Source organism: Micromesistius poutassou (genome assembly GCF_964030765.1).
Source record: "Micromesistius poutassou genome assembly, chromosome: 10".
Classification (NCBI taxonomy): Eukaryota; Metazoa; Chordata; class Actinopteri; order Gadiformes; family Gadidae; genus Micromesistius; species Micromesistius poutassou.
In genome coordinates, this window is record NC_140280.1 from 19,667,289 (window position 1) to 19,691,528 (window position 24,240).

Genomic DNA, 24,240 nt, shown 5'->3' on the forward strand with positions numbered 1-24,240 from the left:
GCGCGTGGCTCCAGAGGTCGAACCAGTGGAGGACCAGCGCGCTGCGCTCCTGGAACAGCTGACCAGCAACACCAGCAACACACAACACACGTATGACTCAGTGTCCTCCTTAACGTCTCTTCTTAAGACTCACTTTATCTGACGGCTTTTCCAAGCTGATGGCATTTCGTGTACTATTCAAATTATTTAATCTAATCTTTATTATTTTATCAGTTTTTTATGTTTTGCTGCTTATTTTATTGTAATATCTTGTATTGCATTATTCTTATTGTCTTGAATGATCTGTTTTTATTGTAATGCACTTTGTAACGGTGCTATATAAATAAATGTATCATTAAAATATGGACTGAAAGTATAACTTGACATGTTTTTAGAAGTCTCCAAGTTAAAAAAGGTCTTGTTTCATAGAACGTGGTATTTATTATTATTATGATGAAGACCGGATGTACGCTAAACTTCGCGCCACTTTTTAATTGCATATCAATTATTTAAAACAGCTCTCTGGCGCGTTACCATTGGTTAGAACTGACTGTCAATCAACACACTTAACACATATAAAACAATTACATAGATATATAGACCTATAATATAGACCTGCAGGTCTATTTGATTACATTTTAGGGGAAAATTAACTTTAAATCCACTGCCAGAGTTCAAGGAATAACATATTTAAAACACGCAATTTGTGTGTGTGTGTGTGTGTGTGTGTGTGTGTGTGTGTGTGTGTGTGTGTGTGTGTGTGTGTGTGTGTAAGTATTTGAATTGTTTTATTATGTTGGCAAGCAAGAAGTAGAATAAACGGGATAATCACCTCAAGGCAGGGCAATAAACAGTTTGATATGCCCGGCTTTTATTGCCCAGCCTCTCGGTGATTATCTCTTACTTAATTAATCACAGAAAAAATAACGCGATTTTTTCAATTAATTAATCACAGAGCCTGTAATTAATTAGATTGATTTTTAATCGCTTGACAGCCCTAATTATTAGTTTTACAATATCCGTCCTACATCTTATATTTCAACAGTGCAACAACAACCAGTGAACATAAAAGTGAGAACACAGTTCAGCCCCAGACTCCCATAACGCACCACCATCGCCTATATAACCAGCTAACTCTAACTAACCCGCCCGGAGACGCGTCGCTCTCTGCCCGCACGCACCTGCTGGTTGGACGGCTTGTGGACCAGCGGAGTCCACGCGCTGAAGCGGGTCCCGGACGAGCCTCGACCCGGTCCGTGGGTCCGTCCGGTCTGAGGAGGCCTCCGGGCGGACTTCAAGTCGTAGTCGGTGCCGTCCAGCTGCCACCGCTTCACGGAGTGGGGGAGAGATCCGCTGGGGGCTGCGTCAAGACGCGTCTCCATTTTAAAAACACTTTCACTCGCAAACTATTCCCCCGTGTGGTTCCATTTGTACACATGCACTGCACTGTTTGGTAAAGTTTGCGCTGTGTGTGTGTGTGTGTGTTTATTAGGAGGAGGTGTCTGCCCTCTTCCTAGTCTCCGTTTCCTTAGAAACACACCAACACAAATGGAAGACATTCCGACACACGCTTGACTAGTCTGGGTAACTTGAGTCGACCAATGGGGAGACTGGATTTCCATATCATGTTTCAGACTCTGCCTCTTTGTATACATCTTTAAAAAGGGGTTCAAATCAGCAACAGTAGGGCCGACTATGGTACATTTACATTGAGGGCGTCCATTTGTCATAAGAAGGTGAAACAAGAGGACAGTGTAGGATTTAGATTGTCTTTTTTTTTTTATTGGAGATGTTCAAGCGAAATCAAGAAACTGTGGTGGTTACAATAATGGGAGAACACACACACACACACACACACTCCCTCTCCCTCTAAGGATTTGATTAAATCAATCATTCAATTGATTGAGACAGGGCAGGAATGCGCTCCAGGAAATCCGATACACAACTCAAAAAAACACACACTATTAAACACACTATTCATCAGACTGGTGGTGGGGGAGGGGGGTGGGGTCTGTCTGTCACCTTGGTTACCCTCTCTGACCCAGGGGCCCAAGCAACACCAGCGAGGTGGGGAGACACAAACACACGCAGACATGGCGGGACAGACACACACTCTCGAAGTGTGAAGGAATGGGTTTGTGTGTGTACAGGGCGTCCATGGGGGGGCTGTGTGCCTGTGATCCTCTGGAGACCCTTCTTCTCCCGTACTGCAGTGTTGCTGTACCACAGTAACGGCCCTGAGGAGGCTATCCACCACCACCCCAGGCCCAGCTTCACAGCTCAGGGGCCCTAACGAAGTAAAGCCTCTGGTTAGCTTTATTCACAGTGGCTGTGGTGCTCTCTCTCTCTCTCTGTCTGTCTCTGTCTCTCTCTCTGTTCTGTCTGTCTCTGTCTCTCTCTCTCTCTGTCTCTCTCTCTCTGTCTGTCTCTGTCTCTCTCTCTGTCTGTCTCTGTCTCTCTCTCTGTCTCTGTCTGTCTCTGTCTCTCTCTCTGTCTCTGTCTCTGTCTCTGTCTGTCTCTGTCTCTCTCTCTCTCTCTCTCTCTCTCTCTGTGTCACTGTCTCTCTCTCTCTCTCTCTGTCTCTGTCTTTGTCTCTCTCTCTCTCTCTCTCTCTTCAACGTGCTACGATGCTACTTGAATATTAAGCGATTTTATCTTTTAAAAGGCATTCTGTGAGTGGATATAGAGGCAATAAGGCGAGAGATTTAAGGCGATACCCAGCCTCAGGGCTGGGTATCGCTGGGTACCAATAGTGTGCTTCATTCTGTACTTCATTGTTTCTACTACACTCAACACCCATTATGTGAAGGGAAGGAATCAGTTGTGTATAAGGACACGACTCCTCCCCATCCAAATGATTTTACACTAAAACAGTTTAGTGTTTAGTTTAGTGAAAGTATTCAAATTATTAACATATTTATTAAATAACTACAAAACTGTACAATGAAGTATTATTTGAAAAATAAGAAAAATGATCATGTCAGCCTTTTCTGGGGCAAGGCACGCTCTTCCCTGGAGTTGAACACATTCGCTCCGCTGCAGTGGAGACGACTGGGCACATGTATAAATACTGGCCAGGTTAAACAAGATGGGGAAGGTCCCTCTCCTCTCCCACCACCACCCAGCAGGACGGTGGAGGGCTGCTCTTCAGGTAGACCTCTGTAGTCTTCAAGCTCCCTCCTTCTCTGATGGGTCCTGGAGTTGAGCTGCCGCTGCCTGGATGTTCTTAAGGGCCAGGTCCTCCTCAGTGAACAGCTCCCCCCGTTCAGAGGCAGACATGCCTAGTCACAGAAGTCTATGAAAGTAGAAACGTAAAAACAAAGAAAACAATGAAAATCACTTGAAATATGACAGCGATATGATAATAGTTATCATAGACCTCTAATGACTTTTTAAGTATATTTCAAACACACTGGTGATATAATGCAATTGTACTGCAATGATTTAGAATGCTAGAAATAATACTTTTCACTGGTTGAGCCATTGTGGCATACTATTTACACTTGGGAGTATACTTTAGTACATTTTGGTATACTTGAATGTGACGAAATTACTACAAAATACAGTTACATACTAAAAGTGTACTTAACCCCTAACCCTATCCTTTCAAAAGTACAGTTGAAGCATATTTGTTCACCTGGTTATCTGTAAACGTATTCATGAGTTCTACTGTCACGATTAAGATTAATCCAGAGCTAGGCACTGAAGCACTAAGATCATCTTAATGCTAATAGGTTAGTCTATTTAAGGGATGTATTACAGCAAGCTTTCCAAAAGCGTAGCAAAAGCATTAACCAAACACAGTGAGCGGGTACTGAAGCTAAAGATACCGTCAGTGACCAATGGTCAGCATGGTCAGAGCTGCTACTGAAGCTAAAGCTACCGTCAGTGACCAATGGTCAGCATGGTCAGAGCTGCTACTGAAGCTAAAGCTACCGTCAGTGACCAATGGTCAGCATGGTCAGAGCTGCTACTGAAGCTAAAGATACCGTCAGTGACCAATGGTCAGAGCTGCTACTGAAGCTAAAGCTACGGTCAGTGACCAATGGTCAGCATGGTCAGAGCTGCTACTGAAACTAAAGCTACCATCAGTGACCAATGGTCAGCATGGTCAGAGCTGCTACTAAAGCTGAAGATACCGTCAGTGACCAATGGTTAGAGCTGCTACTGAAGCTAAAGATACCGTCAGTGACCAATGGTCAGCATGGTCAGAGCTGCTACTGAAGCTAAAGATACCGTCAGTGACCAATGGTCAGAGCTGCTACTGAAGCTAAAGCTACCGTCAGTGACTAATGGTCAGCATGGTCAGCGCTGCTACTGAAGCTAAAACTGCCATCAGTGACCAATGGTCAGAGCTGCAACTGAAGCTAAAGCTACCATCAGTGACCAATGGTCAGCGCTGCTACTGAAGCTAAAACTGCCATCAGTGACCAATGGTCAGCATGGTCAAAGCTGCTACTGAAGCTAAAGCTACCGTCAGTGACCAATGGTCAGGATGGTCAGAGCTGCTACTGAAGCTAAAGTTACCGTCAGTGACCAATGGTTAGAGCTGCTACTGAAGCTAAAGATACCATGAGTGACCAATGGTCAGCATGGTCAGAGCTGCTACTGAGGCTAAAGGTACCGTCAGTGACAAATGGTCAGCATGGTCAGAGCTGCTACTGAAGCTAAAGTTATCGTCAGTGACTAATGGTCAGCATGGTCAGCGCTTCTACTGAAGCTAAAACTGCCATCAGTGCCCAATGGTCAGCATGGTCAGAGCTGCTACTGAAGATAAAGCTACCGTCAGTGACCAATGGTCAGCATGGTCAGAGCTGCTACTGAAGCTAAAATTACCATCAGTGACCAATGGTCAGAGCTGCTACTGAAGCTAAAGCTACCTTCAGTGACCAATGGTCAGCATGGTTAGAGCTGCTACTGAAGCTAAAGCTACCGTCAGTGACCAATGGTCAGCATGGTCAGAGCTGCTACTGAAGCTAAAGATACCGTCAGTGACTAATGGTCAGCATGTTCAGCGCTGCTACTGAAGCTAAAACTTCCATCAGTGACCAATGGTCAGAGCTGCTACTGAAGCTAAAGCTACCGTCAATGACCAATGGTCAGCATGGTCAGAGCTGCTACTGAAGCTAAAGATACCGTCAGTGACTAATGGTCGGCATGGTCAGCGCTGCTACTGAAGCTAAAACTGCCATCAGTGACCAATGGTCAGCATGGTCAGAGCTGCTACTGAAGCTAAAGATACCGTCAGTGACCAATGGTCAGCACGGTCAGAGCTGCTACTGAAGCTAAAGATACCGTCAGTGACCAATGTTCAGCATGGTCAGAGCTGCTACTGAAGCTAAAGCTACCGTCAGTGACCAATGGTCAGCATGGTCAGAGCTGCTACTGAAGCTAAAGATACAGTCAGTGAGAGCTGCTACTGAAGCTAAAGCTACCTTCAGTGACCAATGGTCAGCATGTTCAGAGCTGCTACTGAAGCTAAATCTACCGTTAGTGACCAATGGTCAGCATGGTCAGAGCTGCTACTAAAGCTAAAGATACCGTCAGTGAGAGCTGCTACTGAAGCTAAAGCTACAGTTAGCGACCAATGGTCAGCATGGTCAGAGCTGCTACTGAAGCTAAAGCTACCGTCAGTGACCAATGGTCAGCATGGTCAGTTATATCTGGGGCCACTACAGCAGGGCTGCTAATAAGCTTAAGGCTTCTGCGGCGTCCACAATGGTTAGCTTTGGGTGGCTAGCAGGGTGGCTATCACAATAGCCACCCTGGGCTACAGCGCCATCTAGAGCGTCCTCACCCTCGAGCCTCAACGGAACTCAATGAGACCGACTGGAAATACACAAGGACGGTATGAAAATAGACTTGATTGTGATTCTGAAAAACACAGGAAAATGTTAATTGACCAAGTTACAAAGTCTGAAGTTGAAGTGTCAGAACATTTTAAAATTGGAATGGAGTCTCTAGGTGAAGAATTGTGGAAGTTTGTAGAAAGAAAAAATGAATAAAACCGAAGAACAATAGTTGAGCACTGCATGCAACACTCAACTAAGTATAATATAAAACTGTTCATATAATAACTAGCCAATTGAAAGCAATTTCTATACATTCCTTGGACTTAAGATACCTCCTGTCCTCTAATTGAAAGGTGTGATAGTTTTCATTTGCATTGCAACTGTAGCCACGAAGTCTGATACTGAGGCCAATCGGCTGACCTCTTTGTGTAGATTCCTCTGTCTTGCATTGAAGTCCATTCCACCAATAGTGTATTGCAATTTAACTTGGGTCTCTCCTCTGGCCAGTGCTAAAATCTCAGACACTTCACCCTTGTTTCTTTTATATTAACTCACGATGTGAAAGTTTCCAATAAGAATCATGTACACCTAGCCTGGCTATTGCCAGACCAAGCTCAATCGTAGATTGCACGTTGGTCTGGGGAAGCTGCTGTCAATTTCTTCAGCAAGAGGCGTGATCAACGGGCGGAGTTAAATTGACTCGTCATTGTGTTAAACCAGCCAATAGCGCGCTAGTGGGAAAAGCCAGCTTGGTGATTGGCTGCCGCAAAAACATAAACTAGGAAGAAATGTATTGCTCTTCTCCAGACCCTTCTGCATGGCGAACTCAAATCGCTGGCAGAATGGGCGGGGCTGCCCAGTCTAATGTACACACACCCATTGTGTAATTGAATGTATGCTTGGTAACTTCGCTGCCTGTATCTTGCAATGATCATGCTCTAAAACTGAATCTAATATTTTATTGTCAAGTGTTCAGTTATTCTTCATCACACAGACATAAATTATTTACAATAATAAAAACAAAGCGAATCAAAAATTTAAAAAGCGTCTTTAATCATGATGAAAAAAAAAACCTACAGCAGTCATTTCAACGAATAGAGGATAGAGGTGTCAATCAAAGCGTTCCGTTGCCCTGTGTCAAAGCACTCATTGCCTCTGTGCTTGAGCATGTGCCAACGCAAATTGTTAGTGTCGCTGAACCTGGCGTTGCACTGCAGGAACCCTCAGGGCTTCTCCCCTGAGTGAGTCCTCATGTGGGTCTTCAGGTGAGAGCTCTGACTGAAGCTCATCACGCATTGGTCACACCTGTAGGGCTTCTCCCCGGAGTGAGTCCTCATGTGGCTCTTCAGGTGAGATCTCTGACTGAAGCCCATCACGCATTGGTCACACCTGTAGGGCTTCTCCCCGGAGTGAATCCTCATGTGGCTCTTCAGGTTGGAGCTTTTACTGAAGCGCTTCACGCATTGGTCACACCTGTAGGGCTTCTCTCCGGAGTGAGACCTCATGTGGTTCTTCAGGTGAGAGCTCAGTCTGAAGCGCTTCGTGCATTGGTCACACCCGTAGGGCTTCTCCCCAGAGTGAGTCATCATGTGGAGCTTTAGGCTGGAGCTATGACTGAAGCTCATCACGCATTGGTCACACCTGTAGGGCTTCTCCCCAGAGTGAATCCTCATGTGGCTCTTCAGGTTGGAGCTTTTACTGAAGCACTTCACGCATTGGTCACACCTGTGGGGCTTCTCTCCGGAGTGAGACCTCATGTGGCTCTTAAGACTGGAGCTATCAGTGAAGCCCATCACGCATTGGTCACACTTGTAGGGCTTCTCTCCGGAGTGAGACCTCATGTGGTTCTTCAGGTGAGAGCTCATTCTGAAGCGCTTCGTGCATTGTTCACACCCGTAGGGCTTCTCCCCAGAGTGAGTCATCATGTGGAGCTTTTGGCTGGAGCTTGTACTGAAGGCCATCACGCAGTGGTCACACTTGTAGGGCTTCTCCCCAGAGTGAGTCCTCATGTGGCTCTTAAGGTTGCCTTTCAGTTGGAAGCGCTTCGTGCATTGGTCACACCCGTAGGGCCTCTCATCAGAGTGAGTCCTCATGTGGCTCTTCAGGTTGCCTTTCAGTTGGAAGCGCTTCGTGCATTGGTCACACCTGTAGGGCTTCTTGCCGTTACACTTGTGGATGGTCATCTTGGTGTCATCTGGAAAACCCTTGGCCAACAAGACACGGGGCCGGCCCTTGCGGCCGCCCCGCTGCCCGGTCAGCTCCTCACGGTCGACCAGCCTCTCGCCGCGCTCCAGGCTCTTGGCCGCGCTGTGGTCCGCAGACAGAGAGTTCAGAGCCTCCGGTTCAGACACGGTGAAGAGGGTGTCATGGCCGTCCCCCAGTGGGCCCTCCCCTTTTCCGTGGACGCTCAGGATCCTCAGCTCCCCGTTGTGACTGGACATGTGGGAGGAGCCAGGGGCGTCCACATGCAGACCATCTGAGGTGGAGCTGCGCTGTGTGCTGCGGTCTCCAAAGTCATCGCTGTCTCCTGCAGAGAGGAAACAAAGACAGACAGAAAGTAATTGTATTAATTCATTATTTGCACAAAGGGATTCAGTATGTACTTTGAACCCTTGTGTATTGGAATAATTATATTTTGACATTCTATCTTTCTATTCATTCCATTTGTTGATTATGCCTTTTCATTGTCCCCCTTGGGGGGTCAAGGGTCAAAGGCTCCAGCTGAGATGGCACCGCTACGTCTCCCCCTTTTAAGGATGTGGGGAGGTCATAAAGACACAACCAAGGTCATCTGTTGTTTCCTGTCACCTTTGTTACCAATACTGGAGTTATATTGGGAATCAGAGCAGATCTCAGCATTCCTGACTCCTGTCTGCCATGAAGAAGATGTAAATCATTCTACTATAAACTGTATAAGTAGTCCTTGTGTGTTAGCAGGGCTCTGGTCATGATGCTCTTTCAAAAGAGGACCAGGTAGAATCGAGTACATTCTCAGTTGATCCAGGTCGTTTGCTTGCTTGCATGGATGCAATGTGTATTACTAACCTACAGCGGGCATGCCTCCACCAATATCCTCTTCCTTCTTGATTAAAATGGTGTGTGGGGTCCGCTGCTTTCCACATAAAGAAGGAAACACACACAAGACATATTCTTTCATATGCACATAATAGTTGTCAATCTGCCCTAACAACACATTGGGCCCTATCTTGCGCCCGGCGCAATTGACTTTCTACACCGACGCATGTGTCGTTGCTAGTTTGCACCCAGCGCAAATCTGATTTTCCCCCGCAGCAACCAGGCGCCACTAGACTTGCGCCGGGAGAGGCGTGTCGGCGAAAAGCAGGGGCGTGTTCCGGCGCAAATGATACTTGGTGCTATTTTAGTGTTCTAAAAAATGCGCCAATGCAATTGCGCCACTGACCGAAAAATACCTGGTCTATAGAGGATAGCGCAGTTGTTGTTGCTATTTTGACGTGCCATGGCAGGTCAGAACTACAACATAGCCTACGCTTACACACACGTAGGCTATACACAGCACAAACATGTAAACTATTAACCTGATTTGAATATTATGTCAAAGATTATTCATACGTGTGAAACTGCATAGAAATAGCGTGTGGATTGTGGAAACATTTTTTTCAATAGGGCTGCATGAATGAACATGAATGTATAGTATAGTAGGCTATGGCATGTTTTAAAATAATAATAATAATAATAATAACAATTAAAGCTGCGAGCAGCGTTTAAGGTGCCAAGCCTGAGTCGACCAATAAACCATCAAACGTAACCCTAACCCTACCGACAAATGAACCATCAACCCTAACCCTAACCCTACCGACAAATGAACCATCAACCCTAACCCTACGGACCAATAAACCATCAAACCTAACCCTAACCCTACCGACCAATAAAACATCAAACCTAACCCTAACCAGACCATGACGCAGACAATAAACCTAACCCTAACCATTAAGTTTGATGATGATTGGGTTAAGTTAACCCTGCCTTTTGGCGTTAAGTTAATTTTTGACAATTTTCAATGATTTTTAGCCTCTGGCGGCCATGTTGTTTTGGCAATCATCTTCATATTAACTGAGCAGTTGAAACTTTGGGCCCCAACAGCCACTGTGTCGGTCCCGCTCAGATCAAACATTGCGTCTATGAACTGTGGCGATTTTAGTGACAGGCCACACCATGAAATTCCATTCAAAGTGGCCAAATTTGACAGCACGCCACGGACACGCCCTTCAACGTACAGTCACAAATTGTAGAGGGTTCATTCAGCACCATTTCTTGACTGTACTGACCAATTTTGAAGCAGATCCGATAAATTCCCTAGAAGGAGTTCATTCAAATACAAGGCAAAAAAGTGAAAATGGCCGCCGAGAGTGAAAATGAAAAATGAAAATATCCGTCTTCCTGTGGGTTTTGGGGCATGGGTCCAAGAGGCTTTTCTGTAGGTCTTGACACGTTATACGTGCTTAGTGAGTTTCATACATATTGGTGAAAATTGGCGCAGGGGCTGCTTTTTAAAGATCCTGTAGGGGGCGCTACAAACATGACAAACACGGTTTTTGGTATGTCAGCTACAGGCACTAGTCTACACGTGTCCTGTGAATTTCATATTCATAACTATTATGGTCTCCGCAGAGTGGAAGTTTGTTCAAATTTGCAGATTTTTACCTATAGCGGCCATGTTGTTTTGCTAATCGACTTCATTTTACTTGAGCAGTTGGAACTTTGGGCCCAAACGGCCACTAAGTCAGTCCCGCTTAAATCAAACATTGTGTCTATGAACTGTGGTGATTTTAGTGACAGGCCACGCCCATTTCGATGCCACGCCCTATTTGAAAATATGTAAACTTTATCTTGTTCAAAATTTGATTCTGAACAACTTTTTTATTGGGGTCAACATCATAGGAGTCCAACTTGATGTTGATATGAGCAATTAAATATTTTCACAGTTTAAACCACACCCGTTTTAGAACTCAATGGCTCATGGGTGCTTTAAACTTTATTCTACAGACTAATCTTTAGGTCAGATTTAAGATAATGGGCCAGAGATGATATGGGCTAAAGGATTTTTGTCAAAGTAAAAAAACCTGGGATCCTTAGGCAATTTACTGTTTTTAACTAAATTCAAAAAGGCAGAAAATCTGGGAACCGGAAGTCATAGGTTCTTGAGGTATATTTGTTCAACATGAGGATGTGCATGTGTGAGCAAAGTTTCATGAGTGTAGGCCAAACCAGTTACGAGATATGTTTGTGCAAAGTTTGCATTTTTGGACAGTTGGTGTAGCGCCACCCTTGGGCCAATCAGTGTAAAATTTGCTGTCTGCTAATTTTGGGTCAACCACTACAGGTCTAGTAAGTTTCATAAAAAGCGTGCAATCGGTGTAGGCTGTGTAAGTCAAACTCGTCGGAATAAAAAAACACTAACAATTTCAATAGGTTGCCTCGCACTTTGTGCTTGGCACCTAATAATACATTTGAGTATATTAAGTATATTCCAGGCTTCCAAAACAAGATCGAATTTTAGGGTAAATGGTTGGTTAAATGATTTGTGAAAGAACAGCTGATACAGCGGTAAGTTGTATTTTTAAATCAATGCTGGAGTTGTAACAGAGGAAGCCTCTCTTTTGGATGGTGAATGAGAAGATGATTTCCAACCTGCCCGGTCAGCTCCTCACGGTGGACCAGCCTCTCGCCGCGCTCCAGGCTCTTGGCCGCGCTGTGGTCCGCAGACAGAGAGTTCAGAGCCTCCGGTTCAGACACGGTGAAGAGGGTGTCATGGCCGTCCCCCAGTGGGCCCTCCCCTTTTCCGTGGACGCTCAGGATCCTCAGCTCCCCGTTGTGACTGGACATGTGGGAGGAGCCAGGGGCGTCCACATGCAGACCATCTGAGGTGGCGCTGCGCTGTGTGCTGCGGTCTCCAAAGTCATCGCTGTCTCCTGCAGAGAGGAAACAAAGACAGACAAAGTAATTGTATTAATTCATTATTTGCACAAAGGGATTCAGTATGTACTTTGAACCCTTGTGTATTGGAATAATTATATTTTGACATTCTATCTTTCTATTCATTCCATTTGTTGATTATGCCTTTTCATTGTCCCCCTTGGAGGGGTCAAGGGTCAAAGGCTCCAGCTGAGATGGCACCGCTACGTCTCCCCCTTTTAAGGATGTGGGGAGGTCATAAAGACACAACCAAGGTCATCTGTTGTTTCCTGTCACCTGTGTTACCAATACTGGAGTTATATTGGGAATCAGAGCAGATCTCAGCATTCCTGACTCCTGTCTGCCATGAAGAAGATGTAAATCATTCTACTATAAACTGTATAAGTAGTCCTTGTGTGTTAGCAGGGCTCTGGTCATGATGCTCTTTCAAAAGAGGACCAGGTAGAATCGAGTACATTCTTAGTTGATCTAGGTCGTTTGCTTGCTTGCATGGATGCAATGTGTATTACTAACCTACAGCGGGCATGCCTCCACCAATATCCTCTTCCTTCTTGATTAAAATGGTGTGTGGGGTCTGCTGCTTTCCACATAAAGAAGGAAACACACACAAGACATATTCTTTCATATGCACAGAATAGTTGTCAATCTGCCCTAACGACACATTGAATCATGAAGGTGTGTGCTTTCTATGGGTGTGTGCTGGAGTTGTAACAGAGGAAGCCTCTCTTTTGGATGGTGAATGAGAAGATGATTTCCAACCTGCCCGGTCAGCTCCTCGCGGTGGACCAGCCTCTCGCCGCGCTCCAGGCTCTTGGCCGCGCTGTGGTCCGCAGACAGAGAGTTCAGAGCCTCCGGTTCAGACACGGTGAAGAGGGTGTCATGGCCGTCCCCCAGTGGGCCCTCCCCTTTTCCGTGGACGCTCAGGATCCTCAGCTCCCCGTTGTGACTGGACATGTGGGAGGAGCCAGGGGCGTCCACATGCAGACTATCTGAGGTGGCATACATATATATATATATATACACATATAAATGAGAGAGAGAGAGAGAGAGACCTGTCTTTATCCCCAACAATAGCCGTAAAAAAGTGTGTCATCTTTGGCAGTGTTGCCAAATACTTATCGGCGTCTTTTCGCTTTTTTCTTTTATTTGAGCCGCTTGGGTAACTTTACTTCCTAACCCTTTATTTTATTTTTTCGCGTTTAGACTCTTGCTTCGTCTCTGTTTGTAAACTTAAAAAAAAAAAAAAATTTGGTTGGTTGGGGGCCCCCCTACTATGCCTTATGGTTAGACCGCCACTGCTAGTAGTGCCCCCTGAACACTTGGACCTTACTGTTGTCCACCTTTCACCGCCGGAACTCAACTCACCATTCCCCAGTGGTTTAGTCCGTGGTTTGCAGATGTTGGCTCGAGCCAGGGCCAAACGACTTGCCGCACGCGATGCATTTGATCTGGTTTGAAGCCGCAGAGAGAACAGCTCCCTCCTCATCCCCTTCATCCTCGTCCTCAGCGCTTGGTTTTCTTTCAGGCTCCGAGTTATTTGTAAGCGAAGGGTAGTCGAGCCTTCCGAGAACAGTTGGCTGATTTCAGATACGGCCGCTTTCGCAAGGACGTCCATGATGGACGAAAGCCGTTCTTCCAAAGTTGAGCCGCACGGTGACATGTTTATTAACATATTTTACTCTGTTGTGGATAAAACCCCACAATCTAATAATCTAAAACAAAGTATGAGGTCGAGAAGGACTTCATTGTTGGTCACTGTGAGCCGGAAGCACAACAATCAACGACCTTACCGACCAAGGGGGACACGGCATTAGGCCGCAGTGACCCCTACTGCTCGGGCGGCGAACTGCATTGTAGGCGTGTTTATTTTTTATTTTATTTAACCTTTATTTATCCAGGTGAGTCCCATTGAGACCTTTAGCCTCTTTTTCAAGGGGGCCCTGACATACAGACAAAGATATTGCACAAAAAAACATGAAGCATAAAAACACATACACAAAAATACGACAAAACATAGAATCACAGCACGTAGACATTGCACAAAATCTGACGAAACACAAAAACAGAGCACAGAAAAGACAGGTTCAACAAAACATACTTAACACTGGGAAGATTAGATTACAAGAAACAGGTAAGACAAAGTAAGACAGATAATGCATAAAAAACACACTGAAACACACTGGTTTGTTTAGTGAAAGCATTTACAACTGTCAGATTTAAATTGTTGGAGTATTTTTTTAAAATGGTTAAGAGGAATTGCAACAGATAACTTAAGATCTTTTTGAAGGAGATTCCAGCACCAGGGAGCTGCATAACTAAAAGCTGTCTCACCTAGCTCATTCAGTGTTCTTGGAGTGTCTAAGAGTATAAAATTATTTGGACGCAAACTATAATATGAGTGCATTTGCGTGTTACGTAATATAATATAATATAATAATATGATATAATATATAGGTATCTATTTAATATAATATCTAATATCACGGTCAAACGCTATGTGCTCCTCCGGATGATATTATGAATCATAAAGACTGCGTCTGACGTCTCTGGTACTGCCACAACAAGTAAAGACTCGTAGTGGGGGTTATCTCGGCCGTGGTTGAGAAGAATTGGGGGAAAGGAACTTTGGCTTTGACTCTGTGAAGTCCAGATTGAACCGCAACATGGACACAGTACAGTGCACCCTAGTTATATATATATATCTCGTCTGAGAAACGCTCCCATTCAAAATGCATGGGTTTACATTTCGTTCCGTGTAGCACGAAAAAAGTCCGACAATCATCATCAATCTGGGCATGAGCACGAAATCGTGTGATACCGGGTTGATTATTTATTATTGTATTGTTTATATATTTTTGAAGATACAAGTGTGCTAATTTGTTAAATGTTTGAACAAAGTTTTTGTATTAACCCATATAGAATGTTTTCGAGTCCTAGAATCTGGGTTGGAGTCCCAGAATTAGGACCAAGTTCCTCAGGTCGTGGTTAGAGTCCAGAGAGACTGTTAATACATGATCTGATACCAGACTGTTAATACATGATCTGATACCAGAGACTGTTAATACATGATCTGATACCAGAGACTGTTAATACATGATCTGATACCAGAGAGACTATTAATACATGATCTGATACCAGACTGTTAATACATGATCTGATACCAGAGACTGTTAATACATGATCTGATACCAGAGAGACTATTAATACATGATCTGATACCAGACTGTTAATACATGATCTGATACCAGACTGTTAATACATGATCTGATACCAGACTGTTAATACATGATCTGATACCAGACTGTTAATACATGATCTGATACCAGAGACTGTTAATACATGATCTGATAAAGAATAGGGCAGTAGACAGAAGAGAGATCCACTGATAAGACAACTTATAAATATGAGGATACTCTAGAGAGAGAGAGAGAGAGAGAGAGAAAGAGGGAGAGGTGAAGGGAGTAGAGAGAGAGAGAGAGAGAAAGAAGGAGAGGTGAAGGGAGTAGAGAGAGAGAAAGAGGGAGAGGTGAAGGGAGTAGAGAGAGAGAGAGAAAGAAGGAGAGGTGAAGGGAATAGAGAGAGAGAAAGAGGGAGAGGTGAAGGGAATAGAGAGAGAGAGAGAGAGAGAGAAAGAAGGAGAGGTGAAGGGAGTAGAGAGAGAGAGAAAGAGGGAGAGGTGAAGGGAGTAGAGAGAGAGAAAGAGGGAGAGGTGAAGGGAATAGAGAGAGAGAAAGAGGGAGAGGTGAAGGGAATAGAGAGAGAGAAAGAAGGAGAGGTGAAGGGAGTAGAGAGAGAGAGAGAGAAAGAGAGAGGTGAAGGGAGTAGAGAGAGAGAAAGAGGGAGAGGTGAAGGGAGTAGAGAGAGAGAAAGAGGGAGAGGTGAAGGGAATAGAGAGAGAGAGAGAAAGAGGGAGAGGTGAAGGGAATAGAGAGAGAGAAAGAGGGAGAGGTGAAGGGAGTAGATATAGAGAAAGAGGGAGAGGTGAAGGGAGTAGAGAGAGAGAGAGAAAGAGGGAGAGGTGAAGGGAGTAGATAGAGAGAGAGAAAGAGGGAGAAGTAAAGTGAGTCAGAGAGAGAGAGAAGAGATGTCCATGTCGGTTTCTTCTTGACACAACTGCTCAGTTTTTGAACCTTTATTCCATCTTTTTAATTTTTGAACAAAGGTTCACTCATTCATTCATCCACACAAGTTCATAGAGAATCATGATGACTGATTACTGATATAACCATTTTTTGTGAGGCTGTGACAATGACTCCCCCAAACTGATACTGCACTTTTTCTTTTGAATCACATGTTTCATCGTACCCTGGTTCCAGGAGACACAGACACAAGTTGAGTCCTTGAGATAGCGGAGGCGGCTATCTGTTCTTGAACTGAACTGTGTCTCAGCGTTGTCCTGATGCCCTGCTACAAACCTTCATCCCCATCACACCTGCGGTGGCCATCACCTGTGAAATAACTGTTGCAACTGCCTACTCAACACCAACTGAGCCATGATGTTGCTGGTGTTGTTTCTGATGTTGTTGTGCCATCTTTTACAGGGTGAAATTGTTCATTTGACAGCCATAATTTAATCCACAAAGAAAACCGTTTTACAAACTGCCCATGGGTTAGCTAAGGCTAAAGGGATGCAGTCGTGTTGGGTTTGTGGGCTTATGCCGTCTTCATCTCAGGTATATCCTTACCTCGCTGTCCCGTTCACCATCCCTGAGTACATTGCAGCTTACAAGCATGTCATCGAAGGTAACCCTAGATCCTAGATCTGTAGCCCAGGTTCCCTATGACACCGTCCCAATGGATGCAGATCCCCCAATTAAGATCAAATGGCGCTATGCTCCTACGGGTGTCATTTGTTGGACCAATGAAGGAAGGGTTGCAGGATGCGGGTAGGAGTGTGTTCACGGGAACAGGATGCCATATCAGGAAAGGTTGGTCAATGTACGGATGCCTTGCCTGCAGTAAATGGGACCATGTTATGTTGTGTTGTAGTGTTAATTGTTGTACCAGTAGATACACTAAATACTCATTTAAAGGGTGATCTTTAAACTACGTTTAATATCCTACTCTGACCAGACCCCCTAGGACCAACTCCCACACTGAATCCCCCAGACTTAGCCCCGGCTGGTGATGGGTTGAAGCTCTGGAACCGGAACGCCTCTTCTTTAAACTATGTTTAACCTGATCAAGAGGGAGGAATGTAGAATGTTGGTGTTTTTCAGCGTCTCTCTGTCTTCACAGTTCTTAGTGTGGGGACAGGCCAGCGCCTCTCCTACTGATACCAGGGCTTATTCCAACAATCCTCCATTTGTTTATGTCCCACCAAGGACCAACCAAGCAGGCCGTCTGGGGCATAGCCAGGGCCGTATACCAAGGATACACTGCATCTGTTCTTTAGTTATTAGTCCTACAATACTCGCCCCAAACCTTTGGTTGGAGGAGAAGAGGGATGGACAGCCAAGGAGCACGTCTGGAGACCGCTCCTCACCACCTACACTAAGGCCCTGTCCCAATTCTACCCCTTCCCCTAGATTGGAGCCCTTACCCTAGATTTTACGCGTTCCCGCGAAGGGGTAGGGGGTCCCAATACTTATGGGAGCAAGGGAAGCTGACTTGCAGCTAAGGGCACTCAAAGCAAGTGTTCTTGTTAAGGGGAGAGAAATGGGACTGGGCCAAAGCCTATTCCACCAAACTGTACCTGTGCTGTATTACATCCTCTAATAAACCATCTATTCCACCCTCTGATCCAACCTGTCAAGTTGCCTTGATTTCCACTTGAAGAATTACTACTACGACAAAAAAATACACAACACAGAGTCTATGTATATATAGTTTAGAAATAAGCTGAAGTCTAACACCCACGACGTGAAATTGCCTATAAGAATCATGTACACCCATTGTTTCATTGAATGTATGCTTGGTAACTTTGCTGACTGTATCCCATGATCCCATGATCATGCTCTAAAATTTAATTAAATATTTAGTTGTCCGAAATGTCCAAAAATAAGTTATTCTACATCACAGACTTCAATTATTTATAACATTAAAACAGAAAGCAAATCCAATGTTCGTAATCGTCGTAAAATCATGATAAAAAAAGCATAAAGCAGGCATTTCAACGAATAGAGGATAGAGGTGTCAATCAAAGCGTCCCGTTGCCCTGTGTCAAAGCACACATTGCCTCTGTGCTTGAGCATGTGCCAACGCAAATTGCTAGTGTCGCTAAAGCTGGCGTTGCACTGCAGGAACCCTCAGGGCTTCTCCCCTGAGTGAGTCCTCATGTGCCTCTTAAGGGTGGAGCTATCACTGAATCGGGTCATGCATTGGTCACACCTGTAAGGTTTCTCCCCGGAGTGAGTCCTCATGTGGCTCTTAAGGTTGGAACTTGTAGTGAAGCGCTTCATGCATTGGTCACACCCGTAGGGCTTCTCCCCGGAGTGAATCCTCATGTGGGTCTTCAGGTCACATCTCTTACTGAAGCGCTTCACGCATTGGTCACACATGTAGGGCTTCTCCCCGGAGTGAGTCCTCATGTGGCTCTTCAGGTGAGAGCTCCGTCCAAAGCGCTTCATGCATTGTTCACAACTGTAGGGCTTCTCCCCGGAGTGAGTCCTCATGTGTCTCTTCAGGTGAGAGCTCCGTCCAAAGTGCTTCATGCATTGTTCACAACTGTAGGGCTTCTCCCCAGAGTGAGTCCTCATGTGGAGCTTTAGGCTGGCACTCTGACTGAAGCGCTTCATGCATTGGTCACACCTGTAGGGCTTCTCCCCAGAGTGAGTCCTCATGTGGACCTTTAGGCTGGAGCTATGACTGAAGCTCTTCATGCATTGGTCACACCTGTAGGGCTTCTTGCCGTTACACTTGTGGATGGTCATCTTGGTATCATCTGGAAAACCCTTGGCCAACAAGACACGGGGCCGGCCCTTGCGGCTGCCCCAATGCCCGGTCAGCTTCTCACAGTGGACCAGCCACTCGCCGCGCTCCAGGCTCTTGGCCGCACTGTGGTCCGCAGACAGAGAGTTCAGAGCCTCCGGTTCAGACACGGTGAAGAGGGTGTCATGGCCGTCCGCCAGTGGGCCCTCCCCTTTTCCGTGGACGCTCAGGATCCTCAGCTCCCCGTTGTGACTGGACATGTGGGAGGAGCCAGGGGCGTCCACATGCAGACCATCTGAGGTGGCGCTGCGCTGTGCGCTGCGGTCTCCAAAGTCATCTCTGTCTCCTGCAGAGAGGAAACAAAGACAGACAGAAGGTAATTGTATTAATTCATTATTTGCACAAAGGGATTCAGTATGTACTTTGAACCCTTGTGTATTGGAATAATTATATTTTGACATTCTATCTTTTTCGCACCGCTACGTCTCCCCCTTTTAAGGATGTGGGGAGGTCATAAAGACACAACCAAGGTCATCTGTTGTTTCCTGTCACCTGTGTTACCAATACTGGAGTTATATTGGGAATCAGAGCAGATCTCAGCATTCCTGACTCCTGTCTGCCATGAAGAAGATGTAAATCATTCTACTATAAACTGTATAAGTAGTCCTTGTGTGTTAGCAGGGCTCTGGTCATGATGCTCTTTCAAAAGAGGACCAGGTAGAATCGAGTACATTCTCAGTTGATCCAGGTCGTTTGCTTGCTTGCATGGATGCAATGTGTATTACTAACCTACAGCGGGTATGCCTTCACCAATATCCTCTTCCTTCTTGATTAAAATGGTGTGTGGGGTCTGCTGCTTTCCACATAAAGAAGGAAACACACACAAGACATTCTTTCATATGCACAGAATAGTTGTCAATCTGCGACACATTGAATCATGAAGGTGTGTGCTTTCTATGGGTGTGTGCTGGAGTTGTAACAGAGGAAGCCTCTCTTTTGGATGGTGAATGAGAAGATGATTTCCAACCTGCCCGGTCAGCTCCTCACGGTGGACCAGCCTCTCGCCGCGCTCCAGGCTCTTGGCCGCGCTGTGGTCCGCAGACAGAGAGTTCAGAGCCTCCGGTTCAGACACGGTGAAGAGGGTGTCATGGCCGTCCCCCAGTGGGCCCTCCCCTTTTCCGTGGACGCTCAGGATCCTCAGCTCCCCGTTGTGACTGGACATGTGGGAGGAGCCAGGGGCGTCCACATGCAGACCATCTGAGGTGGAGCTGCGCTGTGTGCTGCGGTCTCCAAAGTCATCGCAGTCTCCTGCAGAGAGGAAACAAAGACAGAAAGTGATTGTTTCAATACATTACGATTTCAATGTATGTAACATACACACAGAGGGTTTAAAATGTGTTCTGCAGACACAGATTCAGAGTTTTGGAGAGGGATGTCTCCTCCAGCCCCCTCCTCCCTCGACTCAAAGCTCAAGCAGGAGACCAGGTTGAGGACACTGAACGAACACCAGCGCAAAATGATCTGAGCACAACATGACATGTGAGACAAGCACAATTATTCTATTGGACAACAACAAGCAACAACGTGTCATTACCTGTAAGCTGATCAGCTAATATTCATACGTTTTGAATTTATTGATGTTTAAGAATTATAAACCAGCTCACGTGGCATCTGTCTTGATCCCTTCTGGGCTCTTGACTGTTTCCATCTTTGAAATGCAACTCCCAAGTTTGACCGTGTTTTATCACTGCTCTGGTCATGATGCTTTTCACAAGAGCACCAGGCTTTTTAACACAGAATCTAGCAGTCAGCCTAGAATGTATGCTGCCTAGAATCTATGGGTGGTGTAAGATGAGGGGAATTCCCAACGATGATGACGAATACATTACATCCAAGACCATGGAAAGGGCAGGAAATGGGTGTATTGTCAAATTATTTTGGCCATGTGTTGTGAGGTAGACTGCTTCTCCGATATTAATCATTATTCATTGTTAATTTTTTATCATGATTATAATTATAACTTTTTCCAATTACTGCAAATCTAACAACTAAGTCAGTGGTGGATTTAGCAAATTGGGGGCCCAAGACGAAGATATGTATGGGGCCCACCTCATCCGATCTTTAAAAGAGAACAGAGAAAAAAAATGTACAGACTGAATGGTGGATAGGCAGATAGAGCTAATCCATGCGGAAGTAAAGGATGGAGATGAGAAAAAACCCTTCCCCTTTAAACTCTGCATACACTTCTTTACTCCAAAATGAAGATGGAAAGCAGAGAACACACAAAGTGTAGCACTACACAAACTAATAGTCACGATGGAACATAGAATAAGGGTTCAGATAACACCTGTCTTTGCCAAAATGCCAGCACTGTTCATTTATTTTTTTTAAGATCAAATCAATATCAGTATAACTACAAGACAAGTAGTTACAAACAGTCATATAGACCTACTTAGCAAAACATCATAAACATCCATATATTTAGCAAATATTGCCAAGAGGAATAATTGACTTTGTATGTGTGAGGTTGCAATTGGCATTGCACTTGAGATTGAACATGACAGACAGACAGTCCTGTCTGTATCCCCAACAATAGCCGTAAAAAAGTGTGTCATCTTTGGCAGTGTTGCCAAATACTTATCGGCGTCTTTTCGCTTTTTTCTTTTATTTGAGCCGCTTGGGTAACTTTACTTCCTAACCCTTTATTTTATTTTTGCGCGTTTAGACTCGTCTTGCTTCGTCTCTGTTTGTCTACTTAAACATTTTTCATTTTTTCATTTTTTTTTTAGGTTGGTTGGGGGCCCCCCTACTATGCCTCTTTGGTAAGACCGCCACTGCTAGTAGTGCCCCCTGAACACTTGGACCTTACTGTTTTCCACCTTTCACCGCCGGAACTCAACTCACCATTCCCCAGTGGTTTAGTCCGTGGTTTGCAGATGTTGGCTCGAGCCAGGGCCAAACGACTTGCCGCACGCGATGCATTTGATCTGGTTTGAAGCCGCAGAGAGAACAGCTCCCTCCTCATCCCCTTCATCCTCGTCCTCAGCGCTTGGTTTTCTTTCAGGCTCCGAGTTATTTGTAAGCGAAGGGTAGTCGAGCCTTCCGAGAACAGTTGGCTGATTTCAGATACGGCAGCTTTCGAAAGGACGTCCATGATGGACGAAAGCCGTTCTTCCAAAGTTGAGCCGCACGGTGAAATGTTTATTAACATAATTTACTCTGTTGTGGATAAAACCCCACAATCGAATAATCTAAAACAAAGTATGAGAGGTCGAGAAGGACTAGGTTTGAAAGATTAAGACTTTACTTATTAACAACAAAACCTGAGTAAAACTCCTGGGCAGTCATCAGGTATCGACTTATATCCCCATTGTGTGGCTTCCCCCAACATGCACTTGGCCAATCACAACGCTCTATCCTCCGGGCCTTGAAACTGGACACCCAGGGAGTGGGAGACTCCCCATTTACTTAGCATACACTTCCATCTTCCCATCTTCCCGCCCTGTATTTCCAGTATATTGCAATGAAAATACATATCAACGTTACAGTCAACAGAAGTTACATCTCAAACATCTTAAACATTACAGTGTAAAGAAGATCCTCCCCCCCGCCGCCTTGTATAACAAATTCAGTTTAAACAATAAAACATGCATTGAAATAATTAGATTTAGATTTATTTATATGATTATTTTCGGAAACTTTCACATCTTGGGTTAATAGAGCACAACAGTGTGGTTCCGGAAGTAAAAATCCCATTCATTTTCACCATAGAGGTTTTGATTAAAAGCCATAATGTTATAACCATCCAAAGTATACTTACCACATGCCGTTATATTGTGAAATGATGGTATATGCTCCTGCAGAAGCCGCAAGTTAAAGACATTAACATCTAGGTTTTAGAAAAACAATTTTTTTTCGCAATGTCTCTGAAACGACTACACTCCATATTCCTAAAGTGTGACGCAATGTTTTTGATTGGTGGAGCTCGCCGTTACCAGGAAACGTTTACCAGCACCCGCAAATGTCAAGCCGTGGATGACTGCTAGAGTGAGTTGTTGAAGCTGTAGAGGAAATGAGCTCTACAAAAATATGAATATATATATATAATATGATAAAAGTCAAAGTATATGATATAATACTAGCAGCGCTTTTTAGTAATTATGGTAGTATAAATGCTATTATAAAACGGGGGGCCTAAATCAAGCGATCTGATTGGTTCCCAACCGTTGTATATTGAGCGTATACACACAGCTATGACGCCCGTTCAGTTTACAGAGTTCAGTATCACTCCGCGCCTAACTCTAACTGTTGTTTATGTATATATAAAAGCGATAGCGTAGTTCACTGAAGCCTAAAAAACATGTTGATTGCTGGAGAGGGTGGAAATGTTGTAAAGCAATAGGCACACGGTCGGCAATTTAGCCTACTATCGAGTTCGAGTGAACTCGATAGAAGGCTAAATTGCCGGCGAACCAAGGACGCTACAGTGTGTTGCATAGCAACCGCCGTACACTTTGCCGGCAGCCAGGAGGGACTACTTTTTTGTATTCGTTAAAAAAAATGCTTTTCCGACTTTCTAGCTTTTTCAAAATTGAGGGTGTCTATGACTTTCATTTCGCCATATTTACGTAACCGTTTTATAAAAGCAATAGATCACTTCAGTCAGTGGTATACGGTCATTATACCACAGTGAAGGGGGTCGGGACGGACAACGCCCCTTAACTGTGGTATAATGAGCGTATACCACAGCCTGTCGTGATCTATTGCTTAAACATACATAATGTTGAATGAATGTTGTTGAAGTTGAATGACAGCAACAAAGGAACGTACCATGTTGATGACAACGCTATGCACTATGAAACACTAAATACACACACACACACACACACACACACACACACACACACACAGAATATGACACAACTTGTATTAACAATCTAAACAATATAATGACAAAGGTAATAAGATGCAAGAAACACGCTAAACTATTGGGTTGGAACCGTTGTGAAAAGGTCCACAATGGATTATGGGATGAGGAGTTCCTCACTTGTTCACAAAAAATAATGTACAGTCTTGTACCTTTGCCTTTACAGCATTACTTTTGCAGCGCAAAGCATGTTTCAGAAATCAGCACATTTAGATAAATGCTATAGTTGTCACACAGACACATTTGTTATTTTTGTAATATGGAATTATTTCAGGGGGGAAAATGCTGTGAAAAAATGTAGGCCTACGCACGGTGCGTTCGGGATTAGGACTGATATAGCATATGTCGGCTTAGGCCTAATCTATTGTGTTTTAATATTTGTAGCATTCATCTTAGTCTATTCTTTTCGTAGGCTACTGTGCTGTTGGCCTTGATGGGGAGATATTTTTTTGTTACAGAAATACAAATGATCAGCACCCCCTAAACCTAGTGCGTCTAAACAGTGAAAAACCTAAACGGGAGTGCAAGTGAACAAAATCAGTACTGGAGAGATTCCTCTTACCCTGGCCCAAATCTGGGAACACACACATGCAAACTCTTGCGACCAACAGAATGCGACTACACGCCTTCGTTCCCTACAGGTGTCTGCCGTCGCTTGTAGGGCGCAGCGGGCTTTTATACTCCTCCACGGCGCTGTCGCTCTCCGGTTGGCTGGGC

The 24,240-nt window shown here is 44.8% G+C and overlaps 2 protein-coding genes and 1 pseudogene across 4 annotated transcripts in view; all 3 read right to left on the reverse strand.

Moving 5' to 3' along the window:
- LOC311354490 (epithelial cell-transforming sequence 2 oncogene-like) overlaps positions 1 to 1,361 on the reverse strand; it is a gene marked incomplete at both ends in the record, with an annotated part of 7,900 nt that extends 6,539 nt beyond the window's left edge. The window contains 2 exons of the mRNA XM_084474285.1: positions 3 to 58; positions 1,161 to 1,361. Of these exons, the coding sequence (XP_084330411.1) occupies positions 3 to 58; positions 1,161 to 1,361 (257 nt within the window). The remainder of the gene's footprint in view (positions 1 to 2; positions 59 to 1,160) is intronic.
- Positions 1,362 to 6,853: 5,492 nt separating this feature from the next.
- LOC311354491 lies at positions 6,854 to 13,601 on the reverse strand (annotated as a pseudogene). Its single transcript, XR_014684168.1, has 6 exons — positions 13,092 to 13,601; positions 12,486 to 12,715; positions 12,240 to 12,303; positions 11,442 to 11,722; positions 8,817 to 8,883; positions 6,854 to 8,298 (listed from the first exon to the last, which is right to left on the reverse strand). The product of XR_014684168.1 is annotated as an uncharacterized misc_RNA (transcript).
- Positions 13,602 to 17,821: 4,220 nt separating this feature from the next.
- Positions 17,822 to 21,807, reverse strand: LOC311354685 (uncharacterized protein; the record flags this gene model as incomplete). 2 transcript variants are annotated; one of them, XM_084474514.1, is made up of 4 exons in its annotated part: positions 17,822 to 18,942; positions 19,386 to 19,452; positions 19,624 to 19,904; positions 21,501 to 21,807. In XM_084474514.1, 4 exons carry the CDS (start codon positions 21,805 to 21,807, stop codon positions 17,975 to 17,977), a joined length of 1,623 nt encoding a protein of 540 aa, XP_084330640.1. In that variant the 3' UTR covers positions 17,822 to 17,974. The 2 variants fall into 2 exon arrangements, with proteins under 2 accessions (XP_084330640.1, XP_084330639.1); XM_084474513.1 differs by having other exon boundaries at positions 21,432 to 21,807.
- Between the last annotated feature and the right edge of the window lie 2,433 nt (positions 21,808 to 24,240).